This window comes from Plutella xylostella, chromosome 25, assembly GCF_932276165.1.
Source record: "Plutella xylostella chromosome 25, ilPluXylo3.1, whole genome shotgun sequence".
In the NCBI taxonomy this organism is placed as follows: Eukaryota; Metazoa; Arthropoda; class Insecta; order Lepidoptera; family Plutellidae; genus Plutella; species Plutella xylostella.
This window is the reverse complement of record NC_064005.1, coordinates 4,926,052-4,939,086: the sequence shown is the minus strand read 5'-3', so window position 1 is coordinate 4,939,086 and position 13,035 is coordinate 4,926,052. Positions and strand designations below refer to the sequence as shown.

Below are 13,035 nucleotides of genomic sequence, written 5' to 3'. Positions count from 1 at the left end.
TTTATCAACTGGTATTTATTTACTGTTGCTGTTGTAAGGTCGGTATAGGTAGGTACATATTTGGTTAAAAAACCTGCCACGTAAATATCTGACCCCTTCCCAATCAGGGCTATCTGTGTGGCAGAGTGTACTACGTACCTAATAGCTACCTTTGTTATTTTTTCGTATATTTGTGTAAGTTTTGTAGTTTTCAGCTTAAGGTAAATGAGATTTACGTACCAACACATAAAGTCGAATTTTGAACAAATAGTTTTGCTGAATATCGGAATATCGCATCAGTCAATAGCTCATACCTATCATAAAAACCATCTCTATGAACAATAGGATAAAAAACCACATAGTATTTTTTCAGGAATGCTATTTATTTATTTGTTGACAAGAAGTTTATCGAGGATCCAATTAAGATAATACGAGACGGATGTGTAGACTCCCGGCTTCTTTATGCCACATATTGTTGGTCCAAAAGACACCACTCCAACGAGGTACGTTTTTGGTCCTTCAGGAGTATCGTAGACCTGAAAATAGAAACTGAATACATAAAAGATTCAGGGACATGTGCACCTATTAAAAATGTGATGAGGTGTGGAAGATAAGTTGGTTTGTGGTAGTTTCTTTCCAGTATCCGATTTATCTATACATTCTGTATAAGAGAAGGGAGGCAATTCTATGCATGTAATTTTTTTGTACAAACAACAAGAGAATGGACCTTTTCTACCTATTAGTTACTTACTAGCTATAAATTAGTTACTTACCTAATCGTTTGAAAGGCAGTTTAAACTAATGGTATAGTTTCAGAGATGGTAGAACAAAATCAGTACCCTAAGCAGCAATGCACTAAGTAAGATTGCATGCACTATCGCTTTGTAAATGCTAACTTGCTCAGAATAGGTCTCGAATAATGAAAATATATACCCACGATCACTGGCTGTAAACTGATAAGAAATAAATAATAGAAGTGAAACTATAAATATAATAAAAAGCTTTGGATTCTCAGAAAGTGTTATTTATAAACACCGATACGTTACACAAGGAAAATATCGGTTAAACACATGATTCAACTTCGTTGAATTATTACCAGAGAAAGTTTTGCTTATTTTGAAATTACACATTTTCAATTACACATTGGTAATTCATTGATTGATTAACACTCTGTAACAGAGAAGCTAATAATATGTGTAAATAAGAAAACAAGTGAGTGATAATTTATGACATTGCTACTTAACCAATCCTTGCTACTTGCTACCTACATCTCTTCTGAGTAATATTATCATCACTGGACCTTAAAATTCGCAAAACAACATTTGCTTCCATAGCAATTTTAAAAAAAGCTAATTTTCTAAAATCGTAGAAAAGAAGTTGTTTAGAATGACCTCGAAAGTCCCCCTCATTCGACTTAATAACCTTTTTGCAACACACTGTACAAGTAGGTACCAACCTCAAAGAGCAAAAAAATGAACACCGAATAGATGGCACAAACCTTCATGAGCGGTCCGCCGGAGTCGCCCCCACACGCGTCCTTGTTCATGACGGCGCCGGCGCACACCTCGCCCGCGCTCGTCTTGAACCCGTGACCGAAGATGTCGCACGCCTCTGGAGGTACTAGCGGCACCTGGGGGGATGAGGGATGTGCAGAGTTACAGTTACACCTGGACTGCATGAACTGCTTATAACTTATAAGGCTTTTAAATATTGACCTGCCTCCCCGCCACATGGCCAGTCCGTTCGGCAAGTCGTGGCAGCAGAGCACCCGATTTGTGCATGGCTATCTTAAACGGCTTGGGTGAATGAAGCTGACGTCTTCGCTTGCCCAGGGGGGCTATTATTGGTGGCCAAAAACGATATGTCTTGCAATGGGTGGTATATACAGGTACGTTAAATCTAACAAGACACAGCTATGGTTATAGTGCAGCAGCACTCCAGAACACACAGATACATCAGTCAAACGTATCATCATCATCACGACCCATCACGTCCCCACGGCTGGGGCACGGGTCTCCTTCCAATGAAGGAAGGGTTTAGGCCTAGTCCACCACCCTGGTCTTGTGCGGGTTAGTTGACGCCGTGGTCAAACGTATAACCTACAACAATACCTGCACATACTGCAGCACGGTGGCCCGCTCCTCGGTGGTCATGTTCATCTTGCCCCAGCCGGCCACGGTCAGCGGCTCCCCGAGCAGCGGCCCTGGCAACTCCGGCCGCGGCAGGCAGATGGGCGCCACGTAGTCTGGTCAGAAAACCTTTGGTTACATTGATATCCATAGCTCACTCGCATTTGCGTATTTGCCAAAACTTCCATGTGTGATCAGTATATTCGACAAACTTATTGCCGTATTTGGCAATAAAATGCCTATTTGGCAAATATGCAAATTCGAAAAGTCAGATGGGGTGTCAGCAGTGGCCAGCACAGACGTCTAGGTGCCAGCATATGATCAAGTTTGATTGGCGCTGGTGCTCCATCAACAGCGTACTTAGCACACGTGCTAAGTTAGCACGTGGCAATAAGCGCGCACGTCAAAACGTGAAAAAAGTTTTTCTTTGTTCTTGCATAAGTACCTACTTGACGTTTTTTTGTGAGCGTTTTAAACCCCTCGCTTAGTATGTAAGGGATTTTTGTAGAATTATGTAGATGTGACAAAAAATTAAATGTTTAAAACTATAATCATAATATGATGTATATAAGAATCCTTGCATGTCCTGTAGGGTTTTCAATGACGATTGAATCAAAGCTAACAAAGCGCCAGTAGGTACGTGCCTCACGTCAGGTACGCCATGTTTTCCCAGGAGCAAGAGTCCTCATAACTCCTCAAATTTTACCTTAACTAAGTATTAAATTCTTCGTGGATTTGCCAGTGATGTAACATTTGCGTCAGGACATATAGGAACTTTAATATACTTTTCCGTAGGAACCATCTATAGTAAGTAAAAAAATGGTTTATGATGTGTCTTGCTTGATCAATAACCAATAACCGTAGGTGGTCCTTGCCGTAGGTACAGGAAAAAGTTATTTTAATAAGTATATTGAAACGGAAATTCTTTTGTGGTTTTACTGGGTAATGGACTACACCATGGCGCACCAAATAGGATTATCTAAAATTTATGCGGGTGCACGTTTTTACTCTATCTAAATATATTATATGCTGTGGTTAAGACCCCACCATACGATAAATGTATGCTTATAAGTTCAAAACAGCATTTATGAATAAACACATTTTACAATAAGGTTACTCCGAAGAACTTCCGAAGCGCGAATAAAGGACTATTGTAATACTCATGTATAAATAACTATTGTAACGCTCTGATGTGGCTGGAAAATTATGGATATGGTCGTAGGAGGCTTTAAGTGGGACCCAAATGGTAAAGCAGTATCAGTTACATACGTACATATTATATACTTATGCCTGTCTCCCTGAGGGCTAGGCAGAGACTATGGATGGAGTGGCACTCACCATTAAAAACGGCGGGCGTCTTCAGCACCAACATGGCGAGGTCCTGGTGGAAGTTGGAGAAGTTCCGGTGTGGGAGCACGCGCTCGATGGCGATGTCCTGGACCGGGGGAGCGCACGTCCACAGCTGACAGTCCGGGTCTGTCAGCGTGTTGTGCTCGCCGAGACGCACCCACTCTCTGTTTGGGGGGTTTAGAAGGCGTGGTTGGTTCCGTTGAAGCTTTCTGACATTTGGGGGGTATAGCTACTATTGGAATGAGCTATAAGATGAAGGAATGATGAGGAGGGTGAGGAAACCTGCGGCCATCCAATCTCAAACCGCCGATAAGGCTCACAACTTAAAACGATCCGTATTCTTATTTCTTGCTTCAAACAGACACATTCAATCCAGGGAGACTGTTAGCGTTAGGGAGTCATTGCTAGGGTTTTTAAAAGTCATAGTCATAACTCATATGAAATACATAATTATAAACTTACAGAACAACCCCGGCAGATTTGGTGCAATGCGCGGCAGTGACGACGTGTAGGGGGGTGATCAGCGCGCCTCCACACAGCCACTCAATGCCGGAGGTTAACCCTTCACCTGGAACCAGGTAAACTTAATTACCATGTTTGGTCACCACCTAAGGGTCATACTGCAAGGTCAAGGCCGCAAATTATTGTGAACATAGGTAACATAAAGTTCCACTACGTTCAATGGCATATTAACCAACCAACTTGCCAAGGATAGTGTGCTGGAGTTTATTCCGCCCTATTTCTAACAGTGACCGCCTGTTGGGTGCTGATGATGATCTAACATTACAGCTACTGTGCGCCTGAGTAGTAGTTTTCACATGCAAACAGCTAAGCTGCAGTAAATGCAGAAACTATTATTCTTAAACTGCATCAAATCGAAGACAGTTGGATTGGATGACCAATATCACCATGACCAGATCAAACTCGCTTAAAAAGTAACAAACTTCGGTATCCAAGGCGGGCGATCCAGGGGAACTGTCCGAGGCCGGCGTTGGTGCCTCCGATGATGCGGTCCGCCACGCTGTCCCCGCAGTCCTGAGCATCCAGTAGCATCCACGCCGGGTGCTGGGCCACGCCCGCACTCGCAGCTTCTGTGGAGACAGGACATTGCGTGGAAGTGGAATAGAGAAGGTCTGCAAAAGCGAAGACCTAATCTTCCACGAGTCTCGGTTGCGATGGATGTGCTTGCGAGTCACCAATCACAATCATAGGTTCCCAGGTACCTACAATATTATTATCAGGCAACCGATAATTTAATTTCATACCCGTATCACCTTATAGGAAAATTTAATATCAGAAATGTAATTTCTTCACTGAAAGGAATGTTGCACATGCACAAAATTAAACACAGTCACGAAATGTTCTTACCCAAACCCTGTATAATGTGAAGAGTGAAAGGACAGAAAATTATGAATAACTTCATCACAAACTGTGATTTTTTAGTTGCAGCCGCCATGATGTGACCTATTTGTTGTTTCCTATACACTGAATGCATGCGGTCGAGTGCTGTGGACACGCTGAAAGTGAAACTAAACGATTCGTTTTATAATTTTAATTTCATTGTACATTAAACTACGTATGATGATTTAGTGTTCGTGCTTCACGGCAAGAGTAAGATTCTTCAGTACCAAGTAGGTCTTCTGTTAGTGCAATGCGTACAATGACGTACTTACCTAATAGTGGATGCAAAATATTTTAGTTCGTCCTAACATTCAATTGTCTTTATTATTATTATTTCCAAGGTTTGTTTTTCTATATGTTTGTGTAGATTCGAAAATAGTATCGGATCCTGTGCTCGCGGCTTGATCTGTGAATTTTGCCCCATCTTTTGCTACAGTCATCAGAATAGTTCTTTAAAAAATTCGGTTCAATAAGAACTGCAGAAAGAATAATTTTCAGAAAACCAGTCAATAACATGAAGCTTGTTGTAGTAGGTACCATGCTAGTATATACGGTCAATGAAGGTCCGAATATGAAGTGATAACGTTAAATCGTAATAAATTCAGGGTTATCTGCAACTGAACTAAATATGTAAGTATATCTACATTTATAGGTAAGTACTTAAGTAAACATGTAGTTATAATTTTTCAATAATACTCATTTTTTATTTGTTTTCCTATCACTACTTAATTAAAATTCATGAGTATTGAGTATACTATACATATGGTAAGTTTTAACATAGGTTTGTTATTTATAAGTATTTAAATATAAATTTTGAAACAAATGTAACTTTCGGGAACTACATAATATCTAACTGTTTAATAAGAATGTAAAACCATCATCTGAATTAAGTAACCCATAATCTAGTGTGCATCATATCAAACTAAAAGAGTTAACTATGCTCCATAACGCTGACGATGACACGTAGAAATGTGTTAAAAACAACAACATAAAGAAGCGACTCGTGTTATCACATTATGCGAGACACAAGTCTGTATTTTCCCACTGAGCGAGCATCGCGGGCCGGATAATGACCGTCGTCTTGAATCTTGAACCAGTGTGACCGCTTCTGCAGACGTCACACGACCGTTGTCCTCAAACGCACTCACTCCCTCCTCGCGGCCAGCTGTCCCCAGGGCTGAAGCCTCAGCCCACAACCTTTCGACGAATTTTAAAAATAAAGTGATCAGTGATGTCACGACTGGATGCCATATAGTTCCGATTATCTCCGATGTATCAAACTAGTCATTTTCGTGTGTGCCATGTGGATGTGTGGTCAATCTTTGCGAATTACTTGTATAGTGTATAAAGGTGAATATGTCGCGAAAAGCCCTATTTGCTTATTGTGTGCTGCTGTTATCAACAACGACATGCTTGGCGCGTAAGTTTTTTTTCATCTAATGATGCGCTGATCTCGTTTTTTCCGTCCGTAAGATTGTTTTTTGTGGTGTAACTTGTGTTCCATTAGATGTTATCAAGTTGTCATTAGTGAACAAACGAATTAGCGTAAAGTTTTTATTCTATTAGTAGTCGGTTTTAATTTGTTGTTCTAATTTTCTCGGGGTTAGTTAGTTTATTAGAGTTTAGATAAGTACATATCTTCTGCAATGGCATACAGACATTATGTTTCTTTATATAAGTATTATAAACCAGACACAATCGATTTTTAAATGTCTCAGATTTCTCGCGATGTGAAATGATCAATTTACCTAAGTATATTGATGAGCATAACATCCGTACATGCTACGAGTTAATGTGTAGACATTGATGAAGTATTCGTGAACCTTACCCTTAACTCAAGGAAGACGCATCGCATTAAATGCGTCTTTCTCTTTAAATGCAAATTATACAGAGCCACTGGTTTTTCCTGCTGATGTGTAATGTTCACGTTTGGACTTTTAACATTCAACTTACATAAAGCTTATATATTATATTATGTATGGATTCTGTTTAGAACACGGGGTTAAAATCATCAAATACCAACACATAATTACCAAAGCTCACATTCACACAGCATACGAGGTTATTTGAGAAGCTATACCTACTATGCTACAAGAACTGTCATCACCACCCCAATAACAATCTACCTCTAATATTTAATGCACCAGCACCACAGCAACCAGCTCCTCAATAAAAAAGATTTCCACCCATTCCAGTGTACGTGGGTGAGAGCTGCTTCAGCGAGTCTTGCGAGGGCTCCTGTCAGCTGCTGTCGCGATGTGCTCCCCTGATGGACGAGATCCGCCAGGCCGGCTCGCCCATCCCGCGCGCGCTCAGCCGCCGGCTCAACGCGCTCAACTGCGGCTTCGATGATAATCAGCCCAAGGTATATCCTATTACCATTTTTGCAATAACTTCTGTGAGTCCCCTTGGCCTTGAGGTCCAAGCAAAAAAGTTTATTTTATATACCGTTTGCTCAGTCATTCACCATCGACAGGCCAGCAAACGAAGTTAACCTTTATCAGCATCACATAAATCCCCATTTTTTCAATGCCTGATTTCTTAATTTTCAGGTATGCTGCGCAGCTCCTTTAACAAATGCCAACAATCCAAGTTCCGTTTTCGATAAAGAGCACATGGCCGACGATCCATTTACCTTCAACAAGGAACCAACTACTGGCCACCATGGACACAGGCCTGTGTGGGGCAACCCTACTTATGAAGATGGGAATGCTTGGAACAATGATAATAACAGGAAACCCTCATGGGAATCCAGCGGTGATGGTATTAATAAACATGGATCTTCTTCACACAATAGTGGAAACCATAACAATGATGATGAAGATCAAGGTAGCTCTTCCGGTGCCCCGAGAGACGACCCGTCAGGGCCACCCGATGTCAGTGGACATAGGAATTTAAAACTTTTACCAGAACACTGCGGAGAAATCGACGAGGACAGAATTATTGGCGGAAATCGCACACACTTGTTCGAAATGCCATGGATGGTGCTGCTTTCTTATGATTCTCGTAAGTTTTTCGACTAACATTCAATGTTTTTAATTCTTCCTTTTGATTTAAGAATTAAGGTCTACCTGATAAAAAGTAATGTTAAACTTTCAGCTCGAGGCAGGAAGCTGAGCTGCGGTGGTACCCTCATATCCAAGTGGTATGTTCTGACGGCGGCGCATTGCGTGACGTCACTCGGGTCTAAGTTGACGTTATCAGGAGTGGTGCTGGGAGAGTATGACATCCGGACTGACCCTGACTGCGAGAGGGAGCAGGGTGACCTGATATGTGCACCTAATGCCAAAGTAAGTAGATACTTAAAATTATGTTAGGAATAAGTTTTTAAAATATATATTCAGAATCATTATTATTCATTTGGAGTTTTTTATCTTGGCCATGGACATATAATTATATCATGACCTCCATCCATATGAATGCCATGTAGCGTCTTTTTTATCTACTAAAATATTAATATCAACACATTTTTAATTCATTAACTATTAGATATGAATTAGTTCACTTTTGGTATTATTTCCAGAACGTGACAATAGAGACGGTGATAGCGCACACCGGGTACAGTCCCTCCACCCTGGTAGACGACATCGCGCTATTACGACTTTCTGAACCTGCAGACTTTTCCCAACGTAAGTCCAACAACCATGAGGCTTTTGAAATTACGGTTTTATCCTAAACGTATCCTTCCGTACTGCAATCCAATTGACTGGAATTGCAGTATAGAATTTCGCTGTAAAAGATTGTTCATAATATCGCAACCCTATCTACAACGAATTAAAGTCCCAGAGATGGGTTCCGCTCATCTGGCATAATCTTTATTGACCAAAACTCATTTCGCATAACTCGTATGGTCTAAACTTTTTTGGCCGAACCATCACTTTGCCAAGACTTATGTGGCATAAGGCTCGTTTCGTCTAAAACTCTTTAGGCACAATCTTTAAACACCTAAGTTTCGTTTGCTCAAATTTATGTTCGTCTATACCTATGTATAATCTTGTTTCTCTTAATGTTATCTTAATAAATAATATATTAAGTATGTAGTAAATGTACAAATTGTGGTATTTTTCTCCTACATCCCGAAAATCACGATATTGTATGATCAAAAAATCGAAAGTTAACGACCAATATAATTATTACAAACCCCATGAGATCGAAACCTAAAAATAGGTGCGACGACGAGCAAAGCGAGGAGGAGCGTGTTAGGTGCACATGTTCATCAAAACCAAAGCGGAGCGCAGCGAAGCGGAGCGGAGCGTTTTCCAAACAGCGGAAACAATACAAGGCACCAGTTTGCGCTATGTAGGGAGACGCTTCGTCAAAGTTAAAGCCAGACGAATATTATTACTTTGTATAAACCTATGCCATAGCATTATTAGGCTATTCAAGATTTGGCCATACCATTATTAGGCTAATAATGTTATGCGAAATAACTTTTTACTAAACGATATTTATGCCATACGATTTTCGGCGTAACGAGACTTTGACCAAACGTTACTATGCAATACGAGATTAGGCAAAAAAATCTTATGCCAAAAAAGGTAGAACCCCCAGAGATAGATCTATATGCTTTTCTTGGCACGATTTTGTTGTTGATATCCTATGACATGGGGGGTATGGTGCAGACGGTTTCCACTAACGCATAACGTCCGTCACTATCTACAGCGGTACTTTTGGTCTCGCTCCAGCTACTGAACCTAACCGTTCTTATCATTTCACTCTCTCTCAATTCCAGTGAACATGATGCCGATCTGTCTGCCAGTCACCCCCGAGCTGCAGGCGCAGAACCTGGTGGGGTCCCGGACCGTGGTGGCGGGCTGGGGCTCCACGGAGGACGGGCTGCTGCAGTCTCCAGTACTGCTGAAGGTCAAGGTGCCCGTCATCAGCAATGAAGACTGCCGCGCTTACTTTAAAAAGTATGTGGGAGGGAAGGGAACTTTTGCTAACTACACAGTGGTAGATTACTTTATTAGATTTCTATACAAACTTACGTGATACGTGAGTGCGCGTAAGCTCCAACACCATAACCATGCACTTTTGGCATAAGTTCTGTAACTGGTAGGTAGTAGGAAGGTATCTGTAACAAGAAAAGGTCAGAATTAGATTAGGGTTAAGTAAGTATCAAATTGCTTTTCTGAAATCAGAAATACCTATAAATATATCACAACTTTAGTTAATTAATAAACAATTTTAAAATAAATTAACTCATGTGATCATTTTGTTATAGTAGGTATTGTAAATTATGATTAGCTTCTTTTTCTCTGGTCCTTAGTTTGTATTATCTTAACTTTGTATATTCCTTATAGCCGATAAACTTACTACACCTGCCTATGGCGTTCCGTTTACTCAACCATCCCTTTCTTCATCCTCTCTAACAAAACTATACCTAGTCATTACACTTTCTCCTTTTCAGACACCCAAAGATCTACGACCGTCAGATCTGCGCCGGCGGTCTAGACAACAAGGACTCGTGCGGGGGCGATTCCGGGGGCCCCCTCCTATACCCCGGGGTGCTGGGGTCCAGTGGGGTGAAGCACATCCAGCGAGGCATCGTGTCGTTCGGCTCCAAGAAGTGCGGGGTGGCCGGCTACCCCGCCATCTACACCAGGGTAGCCTACTACATGGACTGGATACTTGATAATATAACTGATTGAATTTATAAGTGCACTGTGTTTTTTTTTTGTAAGTTATTTATGTTTATGTAGCCGTTGTTTAGAATGACTTTTTTTCGTGTCCTCCTATTTCGAGGACATATTATTTGGCCCAAGAACATGAAGTGAAGACCTCATAAGTAAATATGAATATTATACTTATCCTTTCAGTTGTCACGAAGATGTGCGAAAATATAAAAAAATGATAAGACACAAGACCCGATATCACCTTGTAGTTTTGATGATGTTATTAAAATCTGGGTGGCTAAGATTGTTTTGTGATAGCTAAACAATTTTGTAATTTTAAAAATGTTTTATTTTATATACTTATCTTTAATTAAATAAATATTTCAGTATTTCTGCTACATCAAAAGGTAATCCATATGATATTGCAAATTATGAATATTTTGTTTACTTATAATATGCTTATAATATGTTACCTGTAAAAAACTACTAATCTCACGAACTACAAAAAAAACCCAGAAACTTTGACCAAGTTTCTGAAGAATATTGATATAAGCTAATAAATCTATATAGGTACTTAATGTTCTTTCCGGTACCTACCATACCCGAGACAGCAGTGTCTATCTGTTGCCAGTTCCCTATAAGATAAGCAATAATAAGTAGGTTCTAAGCTTAGAATACGTTCTAAGGATTTTTTAAACAGAAAAATAAACAAACAACCGAATATAAATGGACCACTTATAGACCACTAATAAAAATGTCAATTATCTGCAGTTATGGACTTCATGGAAGAAGTGAAAAAGAAAATGGGGGAAGCCTACAGCATAGTCAAAGATCGAGTACAGAAAACCGCAGAAGACCCGTTCACGTATCATCTGATAAAGAGCATGGTGTTCTTTGCACTTGGAATTAAACTGTTTTACGACATCGAAAAACACGCAACCAGACGACGTTAAAGACAATGAGACCAATAAAATTAATAACACTTACAACATTATCTAAGTCTTTTAATTTTCCAGCAATAGGGTTAGCAATAACCAGTGAGTACCCCAGTTTGAAGTATTTTTCTTATTGTTTTAATTTTTGGCACGCAAGGGAGACGCAATACATTGCCGTTCAAGAGTAGGGGTACCTTCTGGACATCTGGACACAGGCTAAAAACCGTTAGATGGACGAGTTATCGATTAGCATAGGTACCACCAGTAGGGCGATCCGGAAAAAACGCAGCACATTCTATTCGATAGTCTATTCGAAAGTGCTGTCAACCTGTCAACAACAAAATGGCGGTGTATTGCGGTGTACAGATTTGCGAAAGTTTGACAGCTATCATTCCATAGGTCATTGTCAGAATAATATCATGTACTCTGTGGTCATTCTTTTCGAAACTCATTCGAAAGGTAAAAAGTGTTCGAAAGTGCTGTCAAGTTGACAATAGTCGCACTCGAATTCGATTCTATTCGTTAGATCGAATTTTCATGATACGGGTACAGATATAGGCACAGCAGAGGGTTTAAAAATGAACAAACATTAAGTATTTAAAACAAACGGGAAAAGCAGTAGTTTCATTTTTTTTTATAATTACATAATAATTTATATGGATACGATTTATTGCAGGTACTTGGTTGACATAAAATCTAATAAATAAATATTTACCTACGTAGGCACCTATCTAGATTCAAGTTTCCTCAAAAAACTGGTTTTAATTCACCAGCGGCTTATATTCTTATGCACTCAAAGATTGTACTCTTCGGTACGCGACTCTACAGACGAGCTCTTGAGCGTAAAATCACAACCATCTATGGGGTAGGTCACATCTGGAGTGTTACATGAATTTTTCAGTATAAATTCCGCCCTACACTTTGGTGCAAAAGGGAACGATTGCAGCACTAGCGCTACGGCAGACGATGGAACTAATCACTGAAACCTAACTCTCACATTTTAGACCTCATCCGACGCCGTCTTTCGCTCTCACCTTTGCTTTCTTCTGGGGTGGATTTATCATTCAACTGCAGGGTCACGTGCTCTTTGGAATGGAGATTGAAGTAGATTTATAAAGATTAGAGTACAAGAAGAGTGAAATGGAGTGAGCTACAACAGCTATAACCACTGATCACGAGGACCCATTGATAGTTAGACCAATACGTAGCTTACTGGCGAAAGCTTTAGCCACGATGGCAATAAAGTGCACTTTACTGCTTTTATTGAAAAGTGCACTTGCATTTAGTTGCCGTCGATATGTCATCATATGTCAATTGCCAAAGAAGAGCAAAGATAACTAGTTAATTTTGAAGAATTCGAAGACACCATCAAAATACATTAGCCTCCTCCTTCGGCAGTCGGGTAAAAAGAACATCTTGGGTCCAGACTCCAGAATCTGAGAGACTACCTAGTACAACATGCACAGTAACTCATCCTTGTCCTGAAGTACAGTTTCGATGATAAAAAATGGTTGCTATTTATACAGGGTGTCCCAAAAGTCAACGTCATCCCTTAAAGGGCTGATAGGTCAGCTCATGAGAGGCCAGAATATCACAATATGACCTTAGTAAAAACACGATAATTTT

The 13,035-nt window shown here is 40.2% G+C and overlaps 2 protein-coding genes across 4 annotated transcripts; one reads left to right on the top strand and one right to left on the bottom strand.

The window, feature by feature from the left end:
* Positions 1-338: 338 nt before the first annotated feature.
* Positions 339-10,042, bottom strand: LOC119691094 (CLIP domain-containing serine protease HP8). Of its 3 annotated transcripts, none has more exons than XM_048630159.1 (7): positions 9,848-10,042; positions 4,403-4,549; positions 3,921-4,026; positions 3,447-3,622; positions 2,091-2,224; positions 1,478-1,609; positions 339-515 (listed from the first exon to the last, which is right to left on the bottom strand). In XM_048630159.1, the coding sequence occupies exons 1-7, from the start codon at positions 9,885-9,887 to the stop codon at positions 366-368; spliced, it is 885 nt and encodes a 294-aa protein (XP_048486116.1). In that variant the 5' UTR covers positions 9,888-10,042; the 3' UTR covers positions 339-365. The 3 variants fall into 3 exon arrangements, with proteins under 3 accessions (XP_048486116.1, XP_048486117.1, XP_048486115.1); XM_048630160.1 differs by lacking the exon at positions 9,848-10,042 and adding an exon at positions 6,986-7,115; XM_048630158.1 differs by lacking the exon at positions 9,848-10,042 and adding an exon at positions 4,827-5,138.
* On the top strand, positions 5,870-10,521 carry LOC119690993 (phenoloxidase-activating factor 3). Its single transcript, XM_038107176.2, has 7 exons — positions 5,870-6,279; positions 7,055-7,224; positions 7,412-7,865; positions 7,959-8,149; positions 8,383-8,488; positions 9,592-9,772; positions 10,270-10,521. Exons 1-7 carry the CDS (start codon positions 6,216-6,218, stop codon positions 10,508-10,510), a joined length of 1,407 nt encoding a protein of 468 aa, XP_037963104.2. The 5' UTR covers positions 5,870-6,215; the 3' UTR covers positions 10,511-10,521.
* Positions 10,522-13,035: the final 2,514 nt, after the last annotated feature.

Excerpts from the sequence above, each read along its gene's own strand:
- LOC119691094 (XM_048630158.1), bottom strand. The coding sequence starts at position 4,953 with ATGCATTCAGTGTATAGGAAACAACAAATAGGTCACATCATGGCGGCT. Across the intron at positions 4,550-4,826 it reads TCACATTATACAGGGTTTGG|AAGCTGCGAGTGCGGGCGTG; the intron begins GTAAGAACATTT and ends CTGTCTCCACAG. Across the intron at positions 516-1,477 it reads CCGGCGGACCGCTCATGAAG|GTCTACGATACTCCTGAAGG; the intron begins GTTTGTGCCATC and ends TTCTATTTTCAG.
- LOC119690993 (XM_038107176.2), top strand. The coding sequence starts at position 6,216 with ATGTCGCGAAAAGCCCTATTTGCTTATTGTGTGCTGCTGTTATCAACA. Across the intron at positions 6,280-7,054 it reads AACAACGACATGCTTGGCGC|TGTACGTGGGTGAGAGCTGC; the intron begins GTAAGTTTTTTT and ends CACCCATTCCAG. Across the intron at positions 9,773-10,269 it reads TGCCGCGCTTACTTTAAAAA|ACACCCAAAGATCTACGACC; the intron begins GTATGTGGGAGG and ends TCTCCTTTTCAG.